The sequence below is a fragment of the Heterodontus francisci genome, chromosome 7, assembly GCF_036365525.1.
Source record: "Heterodontus francisci isolate sHetFra1 chromosome 7, sHetFra1.hap1, whole genome shotgun sequence".
Lineage (NCBI taxonomy): Eukaryota > Metazoa > Chordata > Chondrichthyes > Heterodontiformes > Heterodontidae > Heterodontus > Heterodontus francisci.
In genome coordinates, this window is record NC_090377.1 from 74922865 (window position 1) to 74950807 (window position 27943).

At 43.2% G+C, this 27943-nt stretch overlaps 2 protein-coding genes and 1 long non-coding RNA gene across 5 annotated transcripts in view; 1 reads left to right on the forward strand and 2 right to left on the reverse strand.

Annotated features, from left to right (window-relative positions):
* The window catches only part of LOC137372070 (transcription factor Sp3-like), a 79282-nt gene extending 78601 nt beyond the window's left edge, over window positions 1-681 (reverse strand). For all 3 annotated transcript variants that reach the window (XM_068035438.1, XM_068035437.1, XM_068035436.1), the window contains exons 1-2: window positions 417-681; window positions 165-256 (exon numbers count right to left, since the gene is read on the reverse strand). In XM_068035438.1, coding sequence (XP_067891539.1) covers window positions 165-256; window positions 417-666 — 342 coding nt within the window. In that variant the 5' untranslated portion in view covers window positions 667-681. The remainder of the gene's footprint in view (window positions 1-164; window positions 257-416) is intronic.
* Window positions 47-27937, forward strand: LOC137372072 (uncharacterized). Its single transcript, XR_010975360.1, has 3 exons — window positions 47-1508; window positions 20765-20840; window positions 27215-27937. It is a non-coding gene; the product is annotated as an uncharacterized lncRNA (long non-coding RNA).
* The window catches only part of ola1 (Obg-like ATPase 1), a 246597-nt gene continuing 244060 nt past the window's right edge, over window positions 25407-27943 (reverse strand). The window contains exon 11 of the mRNA XM_068035439.1: window positions 25407-26666. Within this exon, the coding sequence (XP_067891540.1) occupies window positions 26565-26666 (102 nt within the window). The 3' untranslated portion in view covers window positions 25407-26564. The remainder of the gene's footprint in view (window positions 26667-27943) is intronic.

Below are 27943 nucleotides of genomic sequence, written 5' to 3' on the forward strand. Positions count from 1 at the left end.
GGGGCGGGTTTAGGAGGAAAGTGGGTGTGAATTAGTCCGGGGCTTACACAGGAAGTAACCGTACACATCAAAATTTAAACATGTGAACACACACCAACATACAGATTCTGTTTATTAGCAAGCTGCAAGACAAAAGAAAGCGCGCGAATTGGGGCCGGCCTTACCTGCGCCCCGGCGTTCCTGTGCTGCAGATACTCGCTCTGCTTGTCCACGTCCAACGCAGCCATTTCCTCTTGCTTCACTGGCTTTTCTGGAGCTGCAAAAACAAAGGAGGGAAGGGGGATAGAAAAAAAAGAAAAATCAGAAGACGACTTACAACCGTCTAAGGAAATATTATCAGACTGAACAGCCAGGCCCATCCGGCTCGGCCTTGCCGCCACAGCGCCAGTTGCTGCACCGCCTTTCTACAAACCTACCAGTCATAGCGGCTCCTTGGCGGCTCACACGGACTCGGTTTATACGGTTAACATGGTGTCTTTCGGACGCTGGCGCCAGGCGAGCGTCGGTCAGGGTTTTTTTTTGTTGTTGCTTTGATTGACGGTGCAAGAATCGGCAAAGGGTGGGGCTTCGAGCCGGGACCGTCCGGGGGTCGGCAGAAAAACCACGACGTTGTTGTAGGTTCAACCGAACATGATAGCGGAAGCCCCGCCCTCCATAGAGTTTCATTGGTCGGTCTGAGCTTTCTTCTCCCGGTTAGCTAACCTGTGATTGGCCAATTGGGAAGTCAATCGCGCCACTTCCGCTCAAAGTTTGGTTGAGTGACTGCTTTTTTTTTAAGGTTGGGGGAAGGGCAGAGGATCGATTAGAATCGAGATGTGATTCGGTGATATTTAATTGTTGATGGACATGACGCTGTATCGAGCGCTTACCTTCCTCCTAGCAGATGGACATTTTTGAGTGACTTTTGTCTTGGGGGCTTCCTGCTTCGAACAAGCAGTGTTGAATGGCTGCTCAGCGAGAAGCAGCATAGGCCAGGCGCCGAGTACAGCAGAACATAAAAAATAGGAGCAGGAGTAGGCCATACGGCCTCTCGAGCCTGCTCCGCCATTCAGTGAGATCGTGCCTGATCTGATCTTCGTCTCAACTCCACTTCCTGCCTTTCCTCCGTAACCCTACACTCCCCTACAATTCAAAAATCAGTCCTGAGACTTGAATATAGTCAATAATTCAGTCTCACAGCTGTCTCGAGTAGAGAATTACAAAGATTCACAACCATCTAAGAGAAGAAATTTCTTCTCATCTCTGTCTTACAGGGGCAACACCTTATTCTGAAACAATGCCCTGTTCTAGATGCCCCTGTGACGAGAAACATCTTCAGCATCTACCATCAAAACTGTCTCAGAATGTAATGTTTCAATAAGATCACCTCTCATTGTTCTAAACTCCCATTAAGTATAGGCTCAACCAACTGAATCTTTCCTCATAAGGTAAACCCTTCATCCCAGGAATCAACCTAGTGAACCTTCTCTGACCTGCCTCCACTGCAAGTATATCCATATTTAAACAAGGTGATCAAAACTGTACGCAGTACTCTTTTAAGTGTAATTTCACCAATGCCCTGTACAGTTGTAGCAAGACTTCCCTACTTTTATACTTCACTCCCCTTGGAATAAAGGCCAACATTCCATTTGTCTTCCTAATTGCTTGCTGTACCTGCTTACTAATTTTTGTTTCATCTATGATGCCACCCAGGTCCCTCTGTACCACAGCATTCTGTAGTCTCTCTCCATTAAAATTTTTGCTATTCTATTCTTCCTACCAAAGTGGATAACCTCACATTTTCTCACATTATACTCCATCTGCCAAATTTTTGCCCACGCACTTAATCTATCTATATACCTTTGCACACTCTTCGTCCTCCTCAAAACTTGCTTTCTCACCTATCTTTGTATCAGCAGCAAATTTGGCTACAATACACTCAGTCCTTTCATCCAAGTCATTAACATAGATCATAAATAGTTGAGGCCCCAGCACTCATTCCTGTGGCACCCCACTAGTTACAGTTTGCCAACGTGAAAATGACCTATTTATTCGAATTTTCTATTTCTTGTTAGTTAGCCAATCCTTTATCCATGCTATTACCCCCAGCAGCATGGGCTCTTATGCACTATCCTTTTATATGGCACCTTACCAAATGCCTCTTGGAAATCCAAATACACTACATCTACCGGTTCCCCTTTATCCACCTTGTTTATTGCATCCTTAAAGAACTCTAATAAATAAATCAACACTATTTCCCTTTCATAAAATGATGTTGGCTCTGCTTGATTGCATTATGATTTTCTAAATGTCCTGCAACTATTTCCTTTCTTTCTCAACCTTTCCTGAATAGGGGTGTTACAATTCCAGATTCTAGGGAATTTTGGAAAATTACAACCAATGCATCCACTATCTCTACAGTCACTTCTTTTAAGATCCTAGGATGCAGGCCATCAGATCCAGGGGGCTTGTCAGCCTTCAGTTCTATATGTTTGCCTAAATCATTTTCTTGATTGATAGTGATTGTTCCTCCCTCCCTTTTACCTCTTGATTTTCGACTGCTCTTGGGATGCTTTTAGTGTCTTCTACTTTGAAGACAGATTAATTCCCCAGTCTCATCCTCTAAAGGACCAACGTTTAGTTACTCTCTTCCTTTTTATGGACTTGTATAAGTTCTTACTGTCTGTTTTTCTATTTCTTGCTAGTTTATTCGCAATCTATTTTCTCCCTTTTTTCAGTAATTCTTCGCTGGTTTCTAAAATTTCCTGATCTTCTGGCCTAACATTAATCTTTGAAACATTGTATGCCTTTTCTTTCAATTTGGTACAATCCTTAACTTCTTTAGCCAGGGATAGTTCATCCTTCTGAGTCTTTCTCAATTGAATATATCTGTTGAGAATTATAAAATATCGCCTTAAATGTCTGCCACTGCTTACCTTACCTTTTAATCTGTTTTCCCATTCCATTTTAGTCAACTCTGTCTTCATACCTTTGTAATTGCCTTTAAGTTTTAGACACTAGTCTCAGACCCAAGTTTCTCACCCTCAGTGAAATTGAAATTCTATCACTTTATGATCACGCTTCCCTAGTAGATCTTTTACAATGAGATAAAGAAGAAGAAAGCTGTAAACTGCAGGAAGATATCAATGGACCAGTCAGGTGGGCAGAACAGTGCCAAATGGAGTTCAATCTGGAGAAGTATGAGGTAATGCATTTGGGGAAGCCCAACAAGGCAAGGGAATACACAATAAATGGTAAGATACTGAAAAGTGTAGAGGAACAGAGGAACTTGGAGCATGTCCACAGATCTCTGAAGGCGGCTGGACAGGTAAATAAGGTGGTCAAGAAGGCGTACGGGATACTTGCCTCTTAGCTGAGGTACAGAATATAAGAGCTGGGCAGTTATGCTGGAACTGTGTAAAACACTAGTTAGGCTACAGATTTTTTAAATTCATTCATGGAAAATGGGCGTCGCTGGCCAGGCCAGCATTTATTGCCCATCCCTAATTGCCCTTGAGAAGGTGGTGATGAACTGCCTTCTTGAATTGCTGCAGTCCATGTAGGGTAGGTACACCAATAGTGCTGTTAGGAAGGGAGTTCCAGGATTTTGGCCAGCGACAGTGAAGCAATGGCGATATAGTTCCAAGTCAGGATAGTGTGAGCCTTTGAGGGGAACTTGCAGGCAGTGGTGTTCCCATGCGTCTACTGCCCTTGTCCCTCTAGGTGGTAGAGGTTGCGGGTTTAGAAGGTGCTGTCTAAGGAGGCTTGGTGCATTGCTGCATTGCATCTTGTAGATGGTACACACTGCTGCCACTGTGTGTTGGTGGTGGAGGGAGTGAATGTTTATGGATGGGGTGCCAATCAAGTGGGCTGCTTTGTCCTGTATGGTGTTGAGCTTCTTGAGTGTTGTTGGAGCTGTACCCATCCAGGCAAGTGGAGAGTATTCCATCACATTCCTGACTTGTGGCTTGTAGATGGTGGACAGGCTTTGGAGAGGCAGGAGATGAGTTACTCGCTGCTGGACCTTTGACCTGCTCTTGTAGCCACGGTATTTATATGGCTACTCCAGTTCAGTATGTAGAAACATTGAAAATAGGAGGAGTAGGCCATTCGGCCCTTCAATCCTGCTCCGCCATTCATTATGATCCTGGCTAATCATCCAACTCAGTAACCTGTTCCCACTTTCGCCCCATATCCTTTGATCCCTTTAAACCTAAGAGCTATATCTAACTCCTTCTTGAAAACATACAACGTTTTAGCCTCAACTGCTTTCTTTGGTAGCGAATTCCACAGGTTCACCACTCTCTGTGTGAAGAAATTTCTCATCTCAGTCCCGAATGATTTACCCCATATCCTTAGACTATGACTCCTGGTTCTGGACTCCCCCACCATCGGGAACATCCTTCCTGCATCTACCCTGTCAAGTCCTGTTAGAATTTTATAGGTTTCTATGAGATCCCCCCTTATTCTTCTGAAATCCAGTGAATATAATCCTAACTGACTCAATCTCTCCTCATACGTCAGTCCCGCCATCCCAGGAATCAGTCTGGTAAACCTTCGCTGCACTCCCTCTATAGCAAGAACATCCTTCCTCAGATAAGGAGACCAAAACTGCACACAATATTCCAGGTGTGGCCTCACCAAGGCCCTGTATAATTGCAGAAAGACATCCCTGCTCCTATACTCGAATTCTCTCACTATGAAGGCCAACATACCATTTGCCATTTTTAATACCTGTTGCACCTGCATGCTTACCTTCAGCGACTTGTGTACGAGAACAGCCAGGTCTCATTGCATATTCCCCTCTCTCAGTTTATAGCCGTTCAGATAATAATCTGCCTTCCTGTTTTTGCTACCAAAGTGGATAACCTCACATTTATTCACATTATACTGCATCTGCCATGCATTTGCCCACTCACTCAACTTGTCCAAATCACCCTGAAGTCTCCCTGCATCCTCCTCACAACTCACCCTCCCACCCAGTTTTGTGTCATCTGCAAATTTAGAGATATTCCATTTAGTTCCCTCATCTAAATCATTCATATTATTGTTAATAGCTGGGGTCCTAGCACCGATCCCTACAGTACCCCACTAGTCACTGCCTGCCATTCGGAAAAAGACCCATTTATTGCTACTCTTTGTTTCCTGTCTGCCAACCAATTTTCTATCCATCGCAATACACTACCCCCAATCCCATGTGCTTAAATTTTACATGCTACTCTCTTATGTGGGACTTTGTCAAAAGCCTTCTGAAAGTCCAAATAAACCACATCCACTGGCTTCCCCTCATCAACTCGAGTTACATCCTCGAAGAATTCTAGTAGATTTGTCATGCATGATTTTCCTTTCGGAAATCCATGCTGACTTTGTCCGATTCTACCACTATTCTCCAAGTGCTCCACTATAAAATCTTTGATAATGGACTCTAGAATTTTCCCCATTACCGATGTTAGGCTGACTGGTCGATAATTCCCTGCTTTCTCTCTACCTCCCTTTTGAAATAGTGGGGTTACATTAGCTACCCTCCAATCTGTAGGAACTGTTCCAGAGTCTATAGAATCTTGGAAGATGACGACCAATGCATCCACTATTCCTAGGGCCGCTTCCTTAAGTACTCTGGGATGCAGACCATCAGGCCCAGGGGATTTATCGGCCTTCAATCCCATCAATTTCCCCAACACCATTTCTCCACTAATACGGATTTTCTTCAGTTCGTCTCTCTCACTAAGCCCTGTGTTCCCCAACATTTCTGGCATGATATTTGTGTCCTCCTTTGTGAAGACAGAACCAAAGTTTGCATTTATAATAAAAACATGAAATGCTGGAAATACTCAGCAGGTCTGGCAGCATCTGTGGAAAGAGAAGCAGAGTTAATGTTTCGGGACCCGAAACGTTAACTCTGCTTCTCTTTCCACAGATGCTGCCAGACCTGCTGAGTATTTCCAGCATTTCTTGTTTTTATTTCAGATTTCCAGCATCTGCAGTATTTTGCTTTTATTTCAAAGCTTGCATTTAGTTGGTCAGCCATTTCTTTGTTCCCCATAATAAATTCCTGCTTCTGACCGTAAGGAACCTACATTTGTCTTCACTAATATTTTTCTCTTCACAAACCTATAGAAACCTTTACAGTTAGTTTTTATGTTCCCCGCAAGCTTGCTCTCGTACTCTATTTTCTCCTGCTTAATCAATCCCTTGGTCCTCCTTTGCTAAATTCTAAACTGCTCCCAGTCCTCAAGTCTGTTGTTTTTTCTGGCAAATTTATATGCCTCTTCCTTGGAGCTAATGCTATCTCTAATTTCCCTTGTAAGCCATGGTTTGACTACCTTTGCCTGGCCTGGTCCAATCTGCACCTTCTCCTTTGTTATCTCTTGCCCAACCCCCACCTCACTTGTTTATAATCTGTGACTTTTCTAATATTTGTCAGTTCCGAAGAAGGGTCACTGACCCGAAACGTTAACTCTGCTTCTCTTTCCACAGATGCTGCCAGACCTGCTGAGTGAATCCAGCATTTCTTGTTTTTGTTTGACTACCTTTCCCGTTTTACTTTTGCGCCAGACAGGAATAAACAATTGTTGCAGTTCATCCATGCGCTCTTTGAATGTTTGCCATTGCCTTTCCATTGTCGTCTCTTTAAGTAACGTTTCCCAATCCATCATAACCAATTCGCGCCTCATACCTTCGTAGTTTCCTTTACTAAGATTCAGGATCAATTATGTCACTCTCCATCTTGATGAAGAATTCTACCATATTATGGTCACTCATCCCCAAGGGGTCTCGCACAACTAGATTGTCAATTATTTGTCTCTCATTACACAATACCCATTCTAGGATGACCTGTTCTCTAGTTGATTCCTCAACATATTGGTCCAGAAAACCATCCCGTATACACTCCAAGAATTCCTCCTCTATGGTATTGTGACTAATTTGATTTGCCCAATCGAGATGCAGATTAAAGTCACCCATAATTACAGATGTTCCTTTATCGCATGCGTCTCTAATTTCCTGTCTAATGCCATTCCTAACAGCACCACTACAGTTTGGGGGTCTATATATAACCCCCACTAACGTTTTTTGCCCCTTCGTGTTTCACAGCTCTACCCATACAGATTCCACATTGTCAGAGCTAATATCCTTCCTCATTATTGCGTTAATTTCCTCTTTAACCAGCAATGCCACCTCACCGCCTTTTGCTTTTTGTCTGTCCTTCCTAAATACTGAAAAACCCTGGATGTTCATTTCCCATCCCTGGTCACCTTGCAGCCATGTCTCCATAATCCCGACTATATCATACCCGTTTACATCTATTTGCGCGATTAATTCATCCACTTTATTGTGAATGCTCCGCGCGTTAAGGCACAAAGCCTTAAGGCTTGTCTTTTTAACATTACTTGGCCCCTTCCCATTGTTTTTCACTGTGGCCCTGTTTGATTCTGACCCTTGATTTCTCTGCCTATCACTTTTCTTATTCCCCTTACTGTCTTTTGTTCTTGTCTTTGATCTCCCCTCCTCTGACTCATTGCAAAGGTTCCCATCCCCCTGCCATTTTAATTTAAACCCTCCCCAACCACTCTAGGAAATACTCCCCCAGGACATCAGTCTTGGTCCTGCCCAGGTGTAACCTGTCCAGTTTGTACTGGTCCCACCTCCCTCAGAACCAATGTCCCAGGAATCTAAAACCCTCCCCCTCACACCATCTCTTCAGCCACGTATTCATCTGATATATCCTGCTATTTCTACTCTGACTAGCACGTGGCATTGGTAGTAATCCTGAGATCACTACCTTTGAGGTCCTACTTTTCAACTTACTTCCTAACTCCCTATATTCTGCTTTTAGGACCACATCCTTTTTTTTTTTACCTACGTCGTTTGTACCAATGTATACCACGACCATTGGCTGTTCACCCTCCCCCTTCAGAATGTCCTGTAACCGCTCTGAGACATCCTTGACCCTAACACCAGGGAGGCAATATACCATCCTGGAGTTTCTTTTGCGGCCACAGAAATGCCTATCTATTCCCCTTACAATTGAATCCCCTATAACTATTGCATTCCCACCCTTTTTATTCCTCCCCTGTGCAGCAGGTGCAACAAATTGGGCTGTTGCTGCTTTCCCCTGAGAGACCATTCCCCCCAACAGTATCCAAAGCAATATATCTGTTTTGCAGGGGAATAGCCACAGGAGATTCCTGCACTGCCTGCCTATGTGTTCAATGGTGACGCCCAGGATTTTGATAGTGGGGGATTCAACGATCATAATGCCATTAAATGTCAAGGAGAGATGTTTAGATTCTCTCTTGCTGGAGACAGTCATTGTCTGGCACTTGTGTGGCATGAATGTTACTTGCCCCTCATCAGCCCAAGCCTGGATATTGTCCAGGTCTTGCTGCATTTCTACATGCACTGCTTCAGTATCTGAGGAGTCGTGAATGATGATGAACATTGTGCAACCATCAGCGAACATCCCCACTTCTGACCTTATGATTGAAGGAAGGTCATTGAAGAAGCAGCTGAAGATGGTTGGGCCTAGGACACTACCCTGAGGAACTCCTGCAATGATGTCCTAGAGCTGAGATAATTGAATTCCAACAACCACAACCATCTTCCTTTGCGCTAGGTATGATTCCAACCAGCATAGAGTTTTCTCCATGATTCCCATTGACTTCAGTTTTGCTAGGGCTCCTTGATGCCATACTGGATCAAATGCTGCCTTGATGTCAAGGGCAGTCACTCTCACCTCATCTTGAGTTCAGCTCTTTTGTCCATGTTTGGACCAAAGCTGTAATGAGGTCAGGAGCTGAGTGGCCCTGGCAGAACCCAAACTGAGCGTCACTGAGCTGGTTATTGCTAAGCAAGTGCTGCTTGATAGCACTGTTGACGACACCTTCCATCACTTTACTGATAATTGAGAACAGACTGATGGGGCAGTAATTGGCCGGATTGGACTTGTCCTGTGTACAGGACATAACCTGGACAATGCACATTGCCAAGTAGATGCCAGTGTTGTAACTGTCCTGGAACAGCTTGGCTAGGGGCACAGCAAGCTGTGGAACACAGGTCTTCAGTACTATTGCCAGAATGTTGTCAGGGCCCACAGCCTTTGCAGTATCCAGTGCCTTCAGTCGTTTCTTGATATCATGCGGAGTGAATTGAATTGGTTGAAGACTGGCATCTGTGATGCTGGGGACTTCAGGAGGAGGCCAAGATCGATCATCCACTCGGCAATTTTGACTCAAGGTTGTTGCAAATGCTTCAGCCTCAACTTTTGCACTGATGTGCTGGGCTCCCCCATCGTCGAGGATGGGGATATTTGTGGAGCCACCTCCTCCAGTTAGTTGTTTAATTGTCCACCACAATTCACAACTGGATGTGGCAGGACTGCAGAGCTTAAACATGACCATTGGTTATGGGATCGCTTAGCTCTGTCTTTTGCATGCTGCTTCTGCCGTTTGGCACGCCTGTAGTCCTGGGTTGTAGCTTCACCAGGTTGACACCTCATTTTGAGGTATGCCTGGTGCTGCTCCTGGCATGCCCTCCTGCATTCTTCATTGAACCAGGGTTGTCCCCCGGCTTGATGGTAATGGTAGTGGGGGATATGCCAGGCCATGAGGTTACAGATTGTGGTTGAGTACAATTCTGCTGATGGCCCACTGCACCTCATGGATGCCCAGTTTTGCATTACTAGATCTGTTCAAAATCTGTCCCATTTAGCACAGTGGTAGTGTCACACAACACGATGGAGAATATCCTCAATGTGAAGGCGGGACTTCGTCTCCACAAGGACTGTGCAGTGATCACTCCTACCAATACTGTCAGGGATAGATGTAGCTGCGGCAGGCAGATTGGTGAGGACAAGGTCAAGTATATTTTTCCCTCACCACCTGCCACAGACCCAGTTTAACAGCTATGTCCTTTAGGACTCAGCCTGCTCGGTCAGTAGTGGTGCTACCGAGCCACTCGGTGATGGACATTGAAGTCCCCCACCCAGAGTACATTCTGCGTCCTTGCTACCCTCGGTGCTTCCTCCAAGTGCTATTCAACATGGAGGAGTACTGATTAATCAGCAGGAGGTTTCCTTGCCCATGTTTGAGCTGATGCCATGAGACTTCATGGGGTTTTGAGTTGATGTTGAGGACTCGCAGGGCAACTCCCTCCCAACCGTATACCACTGTGCCGTGGGACAGGACATACCCGGAAATGGTGATAGCTGTGTCTGGGCCATTGTAAGGTATGATTCGGTGAGTATGACTATGTCAGGCTGTTGCTTGACTAGTCTGTGGGACAGCGCTCCCAACTTTAGCAAAAGCCCCCAGATGTTAGTAAGGAGGACTTTGCAGCGTCGAAAGGGCTGGGTTTGCCATTGTCGTTTCCAGTGCCTAGGTCGATGCCAGGTGGTCCATCCAGTTTCATTCCTTTTTGACTTCGTAGCGGTTCGATACAACTTGCAATCGAGTGGTTTGCTAGGCCTTTTCAGAGTCAACCACATTGCTGTAGGTCTGGAGTCACATGTAGGCCAGATCAGGTAAGGACAGCAGATTTCCTTCCCTAAAGGACATTAGTGAACCAGATGGGTTTTTACAACAATCGACAATGGTTTCATGGCCACGATTAGACTAGCTCATAATTCCATATTTATTAATTGAATTCAAATTCCACCTTCCACTATTGTGGGATTCGAACCCAGAGCAATACCCTGGGTCTCTGGTTTACTAGTCCAGTGACAATACCACTATGCCTCTGCCTCCCCAGCTGAAGTACTACATGCAATTCTGGTCACTGCACTACAGGAAAGATGTGATGTAAAATCAGAGTGCTGGAAATATTCAGCAGGCCAGGTAGCAACTGTGGAGAGAGAAGCAGAGTTAATGTTTCAGGTCTGTGACCTTTCATCAGAACTGGCAAAGGTTAGAAAAGAATTAGATTTTAAGCGGTGGGGAAGAGAACAAAAGGGAGGGTGTGTGATAGGGCAGAGGGCAGGAGAGATTAAATAACAAAGCTGTCCTGGGACAAAGGCAAAGAGTGTGTTAATGCTTGTGGTGAAAGACAGGAAATATATGATTGCACTAGAGAGGGTCCAGAGGAGATTTACAAGGATGTTGCCTGGACTGGAGAATTTTAATTATGAGGGAAGATTGGACAGACTAACATTATTTTCTTTTGAACAGAGGAGGCTGAGGGGAGACCTAATTGAAGTGTATAAAACTATGAGAGTCCAGATAGCATGGCTAGGAAGGCCCTATTCTCCTTGGTTGAGGGGTCCATAACAAGGGGCATAGATTTCGAGTAAGAGGCAGAAAATTTAGAGGGACCCGAGGGGAAATATTTTCACCCAGAGGGTGGTGCAGATTTGGAGCTCACAGCTCGCAAGGGTGGTAGAGACAGAAACCCTCATAATATTGAGGCTTGATGTGCCGTAACCTAAAAGGCTATGGACCAAGAGCTGGAAAGTGGGATTACACCAGTGTAGACACAATGGGCTGAATGGCCTCCTTCGTGTTGTATATTTCTATGATTAATTAATACTATATCTTTACACATTATCAGATCTAAAATAGCCTGTTCCCTGCTTGGTTCCACAATGTATTGTTCTAAGAAACTGTCCTGAATACACTCTATGAACTTGCCCCCAAGGCTACCTTTGCCAATTTGATTTATCCAATCTATATGAAGATTAAAGTTTCCTACGATTATGGCAGTACCTTCCTTACAAGCCCCCATTATTTCTTGATTAATACTGTGTCCTACAATGTAGCTACTGTTAGGGGGCCAATAATCTACTCCCACCAGTGATTTCATTTTATTGCTATTTCTTATCTCCACCCAAACTGATTCTACGGCCGGAATTTTACACCACCCCGATGAGTGGGATGGTGGCAGGTGGCTGGCGTAAAATGGAGCAGGAAGCACCGGGAGACCTTCCTGACCTGTTCCCGCCTCCGCCGCTACTTTACGCAGGGCGGTGGCGGTGAAAAGCGGCCCACCTGCCCCAGGCCAATCAAGGCCCTTAAGTGGCCACTTAAAGGCCTTCGCCCGCCTCCACGTGGATTTTACATGTGGCAAGCAGGCGTCCTGGAGCCGGGAGAAGCCGCCTAACAAAACCAGGCAACTTCCCAGCGTCCCAGCGCATGGTCAGGCACCCTGTGCCCGATGGAGGGACGCCCAGCCTACCCCAACCACCTCCACGACCCAACATGCCCCCCTTCCCCCCAAACGACCACCCTTGCCTCACCAGGGCCCAACCGATTACCCCTCAATGAGGCAACCAAAACTTACCTTCCTTCCTGGGTCCCAGGCATCTTCTCTACATGCTGGTTGCAGTCCCAGTAGTGGCCACTGCTCCCATTGGCACTGGTTGGCCAGCAGCTCTATTAGGCAGGACTTCCTACCTCAAGCGGGTGGAAGTCCGGCCTCACGCCAATTGAAACCCGGGGACCCGCAAAATACGAGTTGGGTGCCCAAACGAGGCAGGTGGGTTTGCCACCAACTTTTCAATCGGTGGCTGGCTCCTGTCCGCCTAAGGTAAAATTCCGGCCTACATCTTGATCTTCCAAGCCAAGATCATTTCTCGTTACTATACTGATATTATCCTTTATTAACAGAGCTACCCTAGCTCCTTTTCCTTTCTGGCTATCTTTCCGAAATGTCAAGTAGCTCTAAATATTCAGTTTATAGCCTTAGTCACCTTGTAACCATGTCTGTGTAATGGCTGTCAGATCATAACCCATTTATTTCTATTTGTGCTATCAATTGATCTATCTTATTATGAATGCTACGTGCATTCAGATAAAGAGCCTTTAATTTTGTATTTTTAACTCCTCTGACCCCGTTTGCTGGTGCACGCTTATGTTTGTACGCTCTATCCCTTCTTGACATATTCTGGTTATCAATACCCATATCGCTAACCTGCACTATTGCCTTGTCCTTTCTCTAACTTTGTGTAAATTACCCACACTTGAACCCTCCCCACATTGCCCCCACCCTCCTCTATTTAATTTGAACCCTATTCGATTTACCAGGACACTGGTCCCAGCAGGGTTCAAGTAAAGCCCGCCCCAACAGAGCAGCTCCCTCTTTCCTCAGTACTGGTACCAGTTACCCCATGAATTGAAACCCATTTCTCCCACAATAATCTTTCAGTCACGCATTCAACGCTCTGATCTTATTGACCCCATGCCAATTTGCTCGTGGTAATACATACAACCTATATAGCACATTCAGCAACCACTAGTAAGAAGTTCATAGCAGAAACAGAGGACATTAGTTTACAATTTAAGATAGCCTTTTTCTGAAGAAAGAAGGTGGATTGTGGAGTTAAACACCCAGCTCGAAATGAAATGGAGGCAATAATTCTTTATCTCTTTTCCCCACTCCAATGTGCTATCTAGTCCAGTTAGCCATTTTCATAAAAGTAGGCAAAATTAGATATTAAAGATACTCTATCATGTTCTTAAAAATAATAACACTGTCCCTACTTAAAATTAATTTTGCAAGACTCAAATAAAAACAGAAAATGCTGGAAATACTCAGCAGGTCTGGCAGCACCTGTAGAGAGAAAAACAGAGTTAAAGTTTCAGGCCTGTAACCTTTTATCAGGAGGTCTCAAAACTGGAACTACTTGCCTCCCTCAGTTTACCTTCAATCTTCAGACTTGGGGAAAAAACCCAATTAATCTAGGGTTCTCTAATTCTTCCTCGAACAGAGGCCCAACCAGTCCCCATCCATCGCCACCTTCCTCCCCCTGGCTGATTTTGTTCTCACATTGAACAACTTCTCCTTCAACTCCACTCACTTCCTCAAAATAAAAGGTGTTGCTATAGGTACCCGCATGGGTTCTAGTTACGCTTGTCTTTTTGTGGGGTTTGTCAAACATTCCTTGTTCCAGTCCTACTCAGGCTCCCCTCACCCCCAACTCTTTTTCCGGTACACTGTTAACTGTATCGGTGCAGTTTCCTGCCTCCCGACATGTCCCTTCCTCGACTTCTCTGTCTCCATTTCTGGGGATAAGCTGTCTACTAATATTCATTATAAGCCTACCAACTACACTTCCTCACACTCTACCTCCTGTAAGGACTCCATTCCATTCTCCCAGTTTTTCCATCTCCGTCATATCTGTTCTGATGATGCAACTTTCCACAACAGCGCATCTGTCTTCCTCTTTCCTCAACCAAGGAGTCCCCCCACTCACCACTGTGGTTCACAAGGCCCTTGACCATGTCCGACCCATTTACTGCACTTCTGCCCTCACCCCTTTCCCTCCCTCCCAGAACTGCGACAGTGTTCCCCTTGTCCTCACTTTCTGCCCCACCAGCCTCTGCCATTTCTGGCACCGTTAGCATGATGCCACCAAACATATCTTCCCCTCCCCTCCCGTCCCATCCCCTTTCAGCATTCCGAAGGGACCATTCCCTCCATGACACCCTGGTCCACTCTTCCATCACACTCGACACCACCTCCCCTTCCCACAGCACCTTCCCATGCAATCGCAAGAGGTGTAATACCTTCCATTTTACCTACTCTCTCCTCACCATCCAAGGCTCCAAACACTCCTTCCAGGTAAAGCAGCGATTTCCTTGTACTACTTCCAATTTTTTAAAAAATTATTTTTATTTAGAGATACAGCACTGAAACAGGCCCTTCAGCACACCGAGTCTGTGCTGACCAATAACCACCCAATTATACTAAGCCTACATTAATCCCATATTCCCTACCACATTCCCACGCTAGGGGCAATTTACAATGGCCAATTTACCTATCAACCTGCAAGTCTTTTGGCTGTGGGCGGAAACTGGAGCACCGGCGGAAACCCACGCGGTCACAGGGAGAGCTTGCAAACTCCGCACAGGCAGTACCCAGAACTGAACCCGGGTCGCTGGAGCTGTGAGGCTGCGGTGCTAACCACTGCGCCACCCATTTGCTGCTCACAATATGGTCTCCTCTACACTGGGGAGACCAAATGGGTGATTGCTTTGCGGTACACCTCCACTTAGTCCAAAAGCATGACCCTGAGCTTCCGGTTGCTTGCCATTTTAATTTAGCACCCAGCTCTCATGCCCACATTTTTGTCCTCAGCCTGCTGCAGTGTTCCAGTGAAGCTCAACACAAGCTCGAGGAACAGTACCCCATCTTCTGATTAGGCACTCTACAGCCCTCTGGAGTCAACATTGAGTTCAACAACTTCAGACCATGACTGCCATTTTGATTTTTTTTTTAACTATGTGCCAGACTTAAACACGTTTTTGCTTTGGGACAGAGCTGTTTATTCTGCCATTGACATTCGCTGGACAAATGCTTTGTCTTTATTACGGCTATTACTACTCCCTTTGCCTTTTGTTCCATGACATCTTTGTCATTTAATCTCTCCTGCCTTTTGCCCTATCACAGACCTTCCCTTTTGTTCTTCTTTCCCCCCCTCCCATTACACTTGCTGAAAGCCTATTACATTTATAACTTTTGCCAGTTCTTATGAAAGGTCACAGATCTGAAATGCTAACTTTATTTCTCTCTCCAAAGATGCTGCCAGACCTGTGTATTTCCAGCACTTTCTACTTTTATACCAATTAATCACATGTTTTATCTCTTAAACTTTGATAGTGCTTTGTCAGCTTTGTTCCACAATTATAAAACCATAAGGAGAAAATGAGCAAAGCCATTTAGTCCATGAACTCATCTAGTCAGCTGTGGCTCATTTGGTAACACGTCTGATTCAGAAGGCCGTGGGTTCAAGTTCACACCAGAGACAACACGAGTACAAAATTTAGGCTGATACTCCAGTGCAATACTGAGGGAGTGTTGCACTGTCAGATGTACCATCTTTCAGATGAGACATTAAATTGAGGCCTCATCTGCCCTTTTAGGTGGGCACTTAACAAAAAGCAGGGGAGTTCTGATGAAAGGTCATCGACCTGAAACATTAACTCTTTCGCTCTTCACAGATTCTGCCAGACCTGTTGAGCATTTCCAGCATATTCTGGTTTTATTCACCACTATATTTGTATGTCCTTGTATCTTACAACAGGTGTATCCAACCTTTGGGAGTCGTGGTTTACATATCCACATGCTACAACTAGGGAGTTGCTTGCATATGATTAAATTGCTTTTGAGGCAGGACAGTGATCAAACATCAACTGGCATTGATACAGCCCCTTTAATGTAATAAGTCCCATGACACCTCACAGGAGCATAAACAGCACGTTCGACTACTCTAGGTGCTTCTTTGACCACATCATTTCCATTATCTTCACTTTTTTCCTTTCTCCACTCCTTCACAGATCAGTTTCTACTGCATTTCTGTCTTTATTTCAGCTGCCTTCTCTCCTTTGCCTGACCACCTTTCCTCTTTGTGTCCTATTGCCCTCAGTTTCTCAATTTCTGTTCCGTTTTCTTATTTTTCTGTTTTTACATGACTTCACTTTGCCTCTAGAGCTGTGGGGTAGGATAAGAGATAAGGACTATTTCATGACTGTAACTGGCTAGAGCAGCCACATTGGTGGTAACTGAGGTGTAGTGGTAAGAGATCGTGGAGGAGGGAAACAAGTGTCTTTGAATCAACTAGTTAATGGCATTATGGCAGGAGGGGGGTGGAAGTACTGAGGGGGCAGTGAAAAGCTGTTTGGTATCAATTGTTAGCTTAAAGGCTTATCCAAATGCCGACAGTATATCCTCCCTGTTGCTGCCAATACACAGCTACAGATAAGCGAGTTGACTGTATTAATGAAAAGCACTTGTCTCCAAGGCAAAAATAGTACTTGCAGAAACAGTTTATCTGCCAGTAGGTTAAAAGAATAAAAGTTTTGGGCTATACTGCTGGGTCTATCAGCAGAATGACCTTTGCCTAATGCTTCCAGCAGCACTACAGGACCTGCCTCAGCAAAGCAAAGATAAAGTTACTATAATTTGTTTGGAATATGACTATCCTAACCTGGAGTTCCACACTAAAATACTGTGCTTATAATCCTCAGAAATTCTTTAATATCTAAAGAACCAAGTGACCTCAAACTCGCCCTCAAAACAGTTGTGGCAACTTGCAGTTTCCAAGATAGTCAACCATAATAACTTGCATTTATACAGCACCTTTTAAGTTAGTAAAACATCCCAAGGCACTTTACAGGAGCGTAATCAGACTAACTAAATCAACACCAAGCCAAAGAAGGGGACAATGGGCTGGGTTTTGCAGTCAGCAGCGAAGCTACTGTACTCATTGCCGACCTCGAAGAAAGCTGCCCACAAAGATCAAGGGATCTCTGTGCTGTGCTTTTCCCCTTTCCTGGCAGCAGTTTAAATCTGGTCCCAAGCCAAGGAATCTCCAGGTGTCAGCAACAGTAATGTCAGGGTATGCAGCCAAACATGTTAAAGTATTCTCAGACAGAAAACCAGGAAGTTAAAAGTAAAGATTCAATGCTTTTAATTTAAATACTTCCAATAGTGAAATAAATTATTCTAATTAGATTAAAATAGAAGCTAAAATATAAAATTTTAAAAAGTGAAATAATTGTATCATAAGTTGTAGGGCTACGGGGATGGAGCAGGACGAACGGAACTGATTGGGTTGCTTTATAACAGATCTGACGTGGACTGGATGGGATGAATGGCCGCCTTCTGTGCCGTAATGATCAAGTGAAATTTGGCATTCCACAAATATAAATTAGCTTTTCAGTGAGGATGCTCAGCATTAATTATGAACTTAGCATGCTGTTAAAAACCCAGTTACACCTCATTCAACAATGTGTAAAATTTGGATTTCCATGTTATTCTGTGCATATGCAGATTCCTGAAGTTGCTGTCAGTTTTAGTGGAGTAATGGACAGCCAACACTGACAGTTTTGCTGTCATGACCATCAAATCAGGACCAACAGAACACGTGACCAAATGTTTAGTCACAGAGGTAGATTTTAAGGAGTGTCTTAAAGAACTATAGAATAGTTATAACACAGGAGGCCAATTGGTCCACCGTGTCTGTGCCAGCTCTCTGCAAGAGCACTCAGCTAGTCCCACCCATGTCATTTACCTGTAGTCCTGCAAATTTTCTCTCTTCAGACAATTATCCAATTCTCTTTTGAAAGCCACAACTGAATCTGTCTCCACTACGCTCTCAGGCGTGTATTCCAGATCCTAACCACTCGCTGCATAATTTTTTTTTCCTCCTGTCACCTTTGGAAGAGAGGTGGAGGGGTTAGGGATAAAAGTCCGAAGCTTAAGGTCGAGACAGTTGATGGCACAACAGCCAATGGTCAGGCAAAGGAAGTCAGTGATGCATAAGAGGTCAGAATTGGAGGAATGCAGAGTTCTTGGAAGGCTGTAGAACTGCAGGAGATTACAGAGATAGGGTGGGGAGAGGGATTTGAACACAAGGTTGGTGTTGCTGGACCAGGAGCCAAGTAGGTCAGCGAGCACAGAGTTGATGGGTAAAAGGGGCTTGACTCAAGTTACTATATGGACATTTATTAAAGGGCAATATTTTTAGGATATGATAGAAAATTATGTATAATTCTTGAAAAACAAAATTTTCTGCAGAGGTAAACATGCATGTTTCTGATTCTCAAAGTATTTTTTTTCTCATACAGTGCTCATCAGTATGTGATGTATTGTAGTTGGAGTTTGGGTTGAAAGCACAGTGCAACTAGTGCCAACTCTGTTTCCCCAAGATCAATTTATGCTTCCATAGAATCATAGAAAAGTTACAGCATAGAAGTAGGCCATTCAGCCCATCGTGTCTGTGCTGGCTGAAGACAAAAACTAGCCGCCCAATCTAATTCCATCTTCCAGCACCTGGTCCGTAGCCTTCCAGATTACAGCACTTCAGCTGCATGTCCAGGTACCTGTCCAAGTATCTTTTAAATGAGTTGAGGGTTTCTGCTTCCGTCACCAATTCGGGCAGTGAATTCCAGACACCCACCACCCTCTGGGTGAAAAAAAGCTTTTCCTCATATCCCCTCTAATCCTTCTACCAATCACCTTAAATCTGTGCCCCCTGGTAATTGACCTCTCTGCTATGGGAAACAGGTCCTTCCTATCTACTCTATCTAGGCCCCTCATAATTCTGTACACCTCAATTAAGTCACCCCTCAGCCTCTTCTGTTCTAAGGAAAACAACCCTAGCCGATCCAATCTTTCCTCATAGCGGTAACATTTAAGCCTTGGCAACATTCTTGTAAATCTCCTCTGTACTCTCTCCAGAGTAGTTATGTCCTTCCTGTAATGTGGTGACCAGAACTGTACGCAATACTCCAGCTGTGGCCTAACCAGCGTTTTATATAGTTCCAGCAATTCATTCCCTGCTTTTGTATTCTATACCTCTGTCAATAAAGGAAAGCATTCCATATGCCTTCTTCACCATTTTATCTACCTGTCCTGCCACCTTCAGGGGCCTGTGGACATGCACTCCAAGGTCTCTCACTTCTTCTACCCCTCTCCATATCCTCCCGTTTATTGTGTATTCCCTTGCTTTGTTTGCCCTCCCCAATTGCATTACCTCACACTTCTCTGGCTTGAATTCCATTTGCCACTTTTCTGCCCACTCAACCAAGCCACTGATATAATTCTGGAGTCTACAGCTATCCTCTTCACTATCAACTATACAGCCAATTTTTGTGTCATCTGCAAATTTCCCAATCATACCTCCCACATTCAAGTCCAAATCATTAATATATACCACAAACAAGGGACCCAACACTGAGCCCTGTGGAACACCACTGGAAACAGCTTTCCATTCACAAAAACATCCGTCGACTACTACCCTTTGTTTCCTGTCATGGAGCCAATTTTGGATCCACCTTGCCACATTCCCCCCATATTCCATGGGCTTTCATTTTTCTGACCAGTCTGCCATGTGGGACCTTGTCAAATGCCTTACTAAAATTCATGTAGACCACGTCTACTGCACTACCCTCATCAATCCTCCTTGTTACTTCCTCAAAAAATTCAATTAAGTTAATAAGATATGACCTTCCCCTAACAAATCCATGCTGACTATCCCTGATTAATCTGTGCCTAAGTGGCAGTTTATCCTATCTCTAATTGATTCTAATAATTTGCTCATCACCGAGGTCAGACTGACCAGCCTATAATTATTTGGCCTATCCCTCGCACCCATTTTAAACAATGGTACAACGTTCACAGACCTTCAATCCTCTGGTATCTCGTGTATATCTAGTGAGGATTTGAAGATGATCCTCAGAGCATCCGCTATTTCCTCCCTGGCTTCCTTGAACAACCTAGGATGCAATCCATCCGGCCATGGTGATTTATTCACTTTCAAGGATGTCAGACCCTCATGTACTTCCTCTCTCATTAAAAGCTCATCGTATCTAATATTTCACACTCCTCTTTTACTATGTCTGCATCATCCCTCTCCTTTGTGAAGACAGAGACAAAAACTCATTAAGAACCCTGCCCACATCTTCTGCATCCACGCATGAGTTCCCTTGTACATCTCTGATAGGCCCTACACTTTCCTTAGTTATCCTCTTGCTCTTAATGTACTGATAAAACAAAACATCTTTGGGTTTTCCTCGATTTTACCTGCCAATAATTTCCTTTCTTACTTCACCCCTGCACTTTCTATACTCCTCTAGGCTTTCTAAAGTATTAAGTTTTTTGTGACAGTCATAATCTTTCTTTTCTGCTTTATCTTACCCTGTATGCTTCTAGCGGGCTCTAGATTTGGCCCTTTATCTTTGTGGGGACATGTCTACACTATTATTCCAAACAAGAAGCATTGATATAATAGAGGCAATAGTTTATGTAGTCTTAAGCATCTAAGCTTGCTTCAATATTAACCTCTTATTTACAGGGTAACATACAATTACAAACTGACAGAGACAGACATTGATTTAAGCTTACACAAATTTTGATGGTAGTGAAGATCGGTAAGTTTTTTAATGATAAAATTTTTGTTGTTAGCCCCTTTTGGTAGACATCTGCTTCGAGGGTACAGTCCTATAAATGTGGCCAGTATTCTTTTGACTCCTGACTATGTTGGCAGCTATTCCATCATGAGATATCATAGCAAAGACTGATTTTGACTGTATAACACCCAAATATTTACAGCAGGGGTCCTTTGGACATCAATTAGGAGCTGGAATCCTACCTTATTTTTCAGCACCTAAAGCAGTGTTGTCTAATATGTTAGCCACTAGCCACATTTGGCAATTTTCCTTCATAAATAAAAAAACGAGTAATGGGTACCATTGATAGGAATGTGACCTCAATACACATTTGCGTGGTGTATGCATATGTGTTTTATTCTTCTTGTATGTTTGTTGGTAAAACAGTAATGCGAAAACAGCAACTTATATTTATATAGCGTTAACATAATAAAACGTCCCAAGGTGTTTTACAAGAGCAATTATAAAACAAGTATGACACCGAGCCAGAAAAGGAGATATTAGGTCAGATGACCAAAAGCTTGGTCAGAGGGGTAGGTTTTAAGGAATGTCTTAAAGGAGGAACGTGAGGCAGAGGGGTGTAGGGAGCTTGTGGCCTAGGCAACTGAAAGCAGGTCCATCAATGGTGCAGCAATTAAAATCAGGGATGCAGAAGAAGCCAGAATTAGAGGAGCGCAGATATCTTGGCGGGTTTGGGGGCTGGAGGAAACTAGAGAGATAAAGAGGGGCAAGGCCATGGAGGGATTTGAAAACAAGGATGAGAATTTTAAAATCAAGACATTGCTTGACCAGGAGCCAATGTAGGTCAGCGAGCACAGGGGTGATAGGACTTGGGCAGCAGAGTTTTGGAAGACCTGAAGAAAAGTGAGTATTTTATTTCCTTGGTTACTGAATGGCAGTACATGTCCATTAAATATGCACATTAAGTACATTTACCTGTATTGTGAGCAAATGCAAAGCATTTTCAACTAAAGTTAGTGCATGTGACGAAAACAACTTCACTGTAGTTACATCTATGGGTAGTCAGCATTTTCTAGTGGGCAACACTGCCCTAAAAAAGTACTGAGGCTACTTGTAGCACTTTTACATCCAGCCTGCCTGGGTTCAACAATGTATTACTGACTGAACCTGGCACCTTTCTAGTCGGTGTAGCTCATCTACTCACTAAACTCTGAGCTCCCAAGGAACCCTGATGGACAGTAAATTACCCACTGGTCCATCTAGCCTAGTGCATCACAGTACGATGCATCTTGACCAACCTGGCGTCATAATCTCCTAGTGAGGCAAACGAGAGATAAAAACACAAGCAAGTTAGGGAAAAATTTGGGAAAATTCCCCTCCAAACCCTTTAGGAGATCAAAACTAGTCCAAGAGATCACAATCACCCTAATTTATATTACAGGAATTTTAAATTGCAGCAGCATCACTTCAATGTTTATAGATGGACACAACATATGTAGAATTTCTATTATGAGCATTTCAAAAGGAACCAAGAATCAGCTGAGAACACCCAATGAACCATTTAAACATTGAACTGCCAAATCAGTACTAAGAACGTTCAACCAGATGCAGTTAAACACACTGATGATACCCAACATACCCTTTTTCAAGAGATGTAAAAGCAGAAGCTGTTAAAAGAAAATTGCTTTAAGATGTAAAAATTGAACAACCTTTTAAATTATAGAGCCAGTTTCTAATAGTTACATATGAATGGGTTAAATAGACATGTTAGGAACCTACATCTGATCGAGAGTTATCTATAAAAGTTAATGAAAATCGAATGTTTTGCTAAAGCCCACAATATACCACGTGGTTAATTCCCAGTATTAGTTAGATTATTAAAGAAAGATATCAGTTGTGCTTCAGATGATATAATCTCTCTTTTTGGTGATTTCATAAAATTGGTTTTCAACGTGCATTGAATATTTCCATATTTCTATTAAATATTCTTTCAATAACAAATTTAACCAGCAGCAGACATTTGTGGGGCCTAATACTCATTAAAAGTGGCACAATAGTATGTGCTTTCTTTCTCATGGTATCAAATAGTTCATCGTTTATGTTGCCAAAATGAACTCTTTCACATCTCTGTCAAAACTACACTGCATCCAGGTTTGTGTTGGTCATTACCCTCTCTGTGAACATTTATCTTTTATACACCCTTCTCCCACTGATATTGCTGCATTTACTCCAAATTACTGTGGCTCTTCAGTGTGGTCAGTCACATGTTGCAAACTCCAAATATGTTTTATAAAATCTAAGATTCACAACTTTAATTATTTGAACATGAAAATGAATACCAAACATCTACTTAACATACTTGGTAGTCTGTTACGTCTTCATTAACTTCACATAAACTTGTATTTATTGTTTGACAAAACAGACCATTTAGATCATGGCTGATTTGTACCTCAACTCAATTTACTGACTTTGACCCATATCCCTCAAAATACTCTTACCTGACAAAAATCTATTAATCTTCATTTGGAAGCATCAATTGTCCCAGCATCCACAGTGTATTGCAGGGGGAACAGGGTTCCAGATTTCTACCACCCTTTGTGTGAAGAAGTGCTTCCTGATTTCAATCCTAATGTCCCCTAGTTCTGGATACCTCCAAAGAAAATAGATTCTCTATTTACCTTACTGAATCATTATATTGTTTTAAACACTTTGATTAGATCACCCCTCAACCTTCTATACTCAAGGGAAAACAAACCAATTTTATGCAAACTGTCCTTATATTTTAACCTTTAAGCCACCAGTATCATTCTGGTGAATCTGCACTACACCCTTTCAAATCCATCCTGAGGTGTGGTGCCCAGAACGGAAAACAGTACTCTGGATGGGGTCTGACCAAGGCTCTATACAACTGAAGCAAAACAATTTCTCCTTGGTATTTCAGTCTCCTTGAGATAAAGGCCAACATATCATTAGCCTTGGATGGATGGGAGCCGGACTCCGACGTGAAAATTGGTGGCGAGCCTGCTTCCGCCTAGCCTGGGGATCTGTCCCGTACTTTACGGATCCCCAGGCTTTAATTGTCCCAAGGCGGGACTTCCACCCACTTGAGGGAGGTGGTCCCCTCTCAGTGAGCTGCCGGCCAATCAGCGTGCCGGCAGTTCTTAGTCCCAGCAGCGCCACTGGGAGCGGTGGCCACTGCAGGGACTGCAGCCCAACCGATGCCATGGATCGAGGAGGGAAGGTAAGTAGGGGCATGCCTCACCAGGGGGATCGGTCCTTACCGGGTGAGGCTGGAGTGGTCGTTAGGGGGAAGGGGGTATCCTGGGTCCCAGGGGTGGGTTGGGAGGTAGGGGCGGCCCTCAATTGGGCACCCTGTGCCCGACTGCCATGCCCCCCACCAGGGCGCAGAAAGACCGGCAGCTATCACTGGGCGGCCCTTCATGTCCCCAGCACACCCGCTTGCCACGGGTAAAATACCCGTGCAGGCGGGTGAGGGCCCTTAAGTGGCTAAGCAGCGGTGGCACGGGGGGTAAAATGGAGCAGAGGCTCGGTGCCCTTCCCGATCCACTCCTGCCGTCACTTTACGCCCACTTGTCCCAGACCAATCAAGGCCCTTAAGTGGCCATTTAATGGCCTCCGCCCACCGCCATGGGGATTTTACCTGTGGCAGGTGCCTGACTTTGTCAGACGACTCTCTGACGGGCGTGGGGGCCCTCATGATCAGGCACCCTGTGCCCGACAGAGGGCCGCTCCCGCTACCCCAACCACGGCGAGGTACCAAAAACTTACCTTAGTTCTGGGGCTCCCCAACATCATCTTTGCGATGGTTGAGTTGCAGTCCCAGCAATAGCCACCGCTCCCGGTGGCGCTGCTGGGACAGAGACCTGCCAGCCTGCTGATTGGCCAGCAGCTCCATTAGGCGGGACTTCCTGCCTCAATGAGGTGGAAGTCACACATCAGATGAATTAAAGGCTTGGGGACTGCAGAATGCAGATCAATCCCCAGGCCAGGTGGATGCGGGTTCACCACCAACTTTTCAGTTGGTGGATGGCTCCCGTCCACCAAGGGTAAAATTCCGGCCCTGACTTCTTGAATACACATTCTGTCTTACCTGTAAAGCTCTAGCAATAACAAAGAAAACTTCCTGATCAGGAGGCAAATTTCAGTTCAATAGCACATACCCTGTTTCCAACAGCTACTAGACATAAAATTGCTCATTATTGTTTCACTGCAAATTTCAACAAAAGTTTAAAGGTGGCTGAAAAGCAGAGGTTCAAACTGAGTTTCTTAGTGTAGCTGCCCATATCAGGAGTTAAAGGCTGAGATTTCAACTCATTCACAACCACTTAAGAGTTAAAAGTGGGCACAAAATGTCCACTAGCACCCTGTGTGAACTGCAAATGACAGAAATGCATAGATCAGTTAGCATCTGAAAGAGAAAAATATAGGTTATAGTTTCAATGTGACCCTTCACTGATTTCTCTCTCTTACAGATGCTGACTAACCCTGATTCCAGCTTGTTTTTGCCTTTTCCTTTGTAGCTTGTTTACTGGAAAATGGCATAAAATAATTACAATGGCAAATCCATTGTAAGTGAATGAATTTAATGAAGGGCATATGATAAATATTTCCACAAAGTTACAGACCAGTATTCAACACTAACTTAGGAATTCAGCAAAAGGCAACATGCAAAGTATATCTGGTGATAAATGTATTATGGTAGTAGAAAGGAGCTTTAATCACCAGCAGAGGAAAATGCATTTATAAATATCTAAAGAGGTCAACTGTAAATGAATAAAAGCAAACCACTGAGGTGGATCTCCTAGTTGTATACAAAAATCAAATATCTGCCAAAAAAGCATAAATTTATGCTTCTGCATTATACCCATCTAGATCATGAACTCTTATAATACAGACATGAAAGTACTTATTCTCACAACAAATGTCCACCTATTCATGCTTTCAATAAATCACAGTACCCTAATCTTTATCTTTTGAGAAGAACCATTTCTGAAATATAATAAAAGCTGCCCATACTGGCAGTTACTGTATCATACACACGTCTTTAAATTCTGTAATCAGCAACCACCAGGTGCCATATCACATTTAACACACCACAGTCAGTCAATACAGACATCCCCAAACACACCAAGACTGTTTTTGTCAAATGTTTTATTGACTGTAAACATCTGGAGTACTGTAAAACATGCATTATCTGTAGATTCAGAATGGAGCAAGTGGTATTGTCTTTTCTGTCAAATGTGTCAGATTTGGCATCTAGTGATGGAGATTAATGAAGTATCATGAGAGTAATATGGTTCTTGAAATGTTCCAATTTAGAGTAGAGCTCTAATCTTAAATTAAAGCTGTCGACATTTAGTGAACCTACATTTTCATTGGAATAACATTATCTCAATCCAGAACAAACATGAGGGATATAATTAAAGAACAGGCTGTCCCCAGACAGGTCTGAATCATGATTTACAGCCAAATGTATCTAAAAAATTAACACCAAATTCAACAATAGTTCAGTTTCTTTAGAACATAGTTAAATCCACATAAGTAATATTAATAAGCAGAATCCTGTCAATGTCCCAATTTATGCAAATTGTTGCCAGTTACCAATCTGTCCCTTACATAGTCTGTGACCATATAGTTAAGTCCTTTTATTTGCAAGTCTGGATGTGTGCAACTTCTTGGCCATTATGTACTACTGCTATGACAGGAGTCAGCTGTACTTTAAATTCACTTCTTTTTTGCTTGCTGTGGAGTATTGAATTTGAAAAAGATAATGTCTCCATCTTCAACAATGTAATTTCTGCCTTGCTGTCTATATTTTCCAGCACTCTGCAAACAATTACAAAAATGAATATGATTAAATCACAAACAATCACAATACAGATGAGACATAAAAAATATATCTGTTTTCAAAAACAATTCAGTTTCTTTTCCCCCCGCACCCCCCCCCCCCCCCCAAGAACAAATCCATATAATTTTCAAATATTTTAAATATTTAATTTACCAGTTGCAAATTTAATTCATTTCCTAATCTACATTTAATTTCCTAGATTTCTTAAATTAACTTCAAACAGAAGGCACGGGAGATTTTATTAAAAGCAAATATTTTTGATTATTTATTCTTTCATTTTGCTGCGATTATCAGCCTATCAAATTGGCATCCAGAAAATGCACCAATTTATCTATTAGTGAGCAGCCTGTACAAAATGAGAACACACAATTACAGGCACTTCTGAAATGATCTTTCTGGGATTTAACAATGCACTCTATCTTCAAACTTGTCTCATAGTATACAAGAAAACTGTAAACTTCATTTACTGCCTATTATGAGAATCAAGTTTTTTCCATTGTTCACTGTAGTTTTGTCTCCTCTTTAGGGGTTGTAATATTGCAAAAGAAAAAAACCTCAACGGGGAGCAGATATCAGACCCATTCTGTGAATTTTGCCACAGGCAAATTTGAACACAGTACTCGTTGGTGCTAACTCTACTCTGATTTTCTCTGCATCCTCTAGAAATGCCTGGCACCCACCCAGATGGCAAGACTTTATGTAGAATCAGAGATCCCAATTTGAGTTCTACCACTCTGGTGCAGCATGTTGGTGGTGCTCATCTTATATTTCCTTTTATTAAAGTTTGATCCTATAGTGTTTAATGGTTTAAAAAAAGGAAATTGTCACTTCAAGCAGTAACTAACCAGCTGAAAATTCAATGGATTAGAATGTATAAACTACAATACATTATATATAAATCTGAGGTTGCTTTTACAAAATTGTCAGTGCACACGTGAATCTGATAAGCACAACTGTTATCAATTTGACATTCAAATTATAGGGATAGAAATGGCAAAATGTTAATTGTGCATAACAAACATAGTATAGTTCAAAATAATTTTCAAGTGAAAGTCTGTAAAAGCAAATTAATATGAAGCAATATGACGTTTACTGGTTATATTAAAAGTGATAAGCAAAAATTAAAGCAAAATATATTATCTTAGGTGGAAGATTAATACCGATTTAAATTATTTTGAAAATGACACTGGCATTACTTGAATACTGTTTATTAATTCATATACAATGTGCTCTTTTGTCTACAACTAATTAAAAG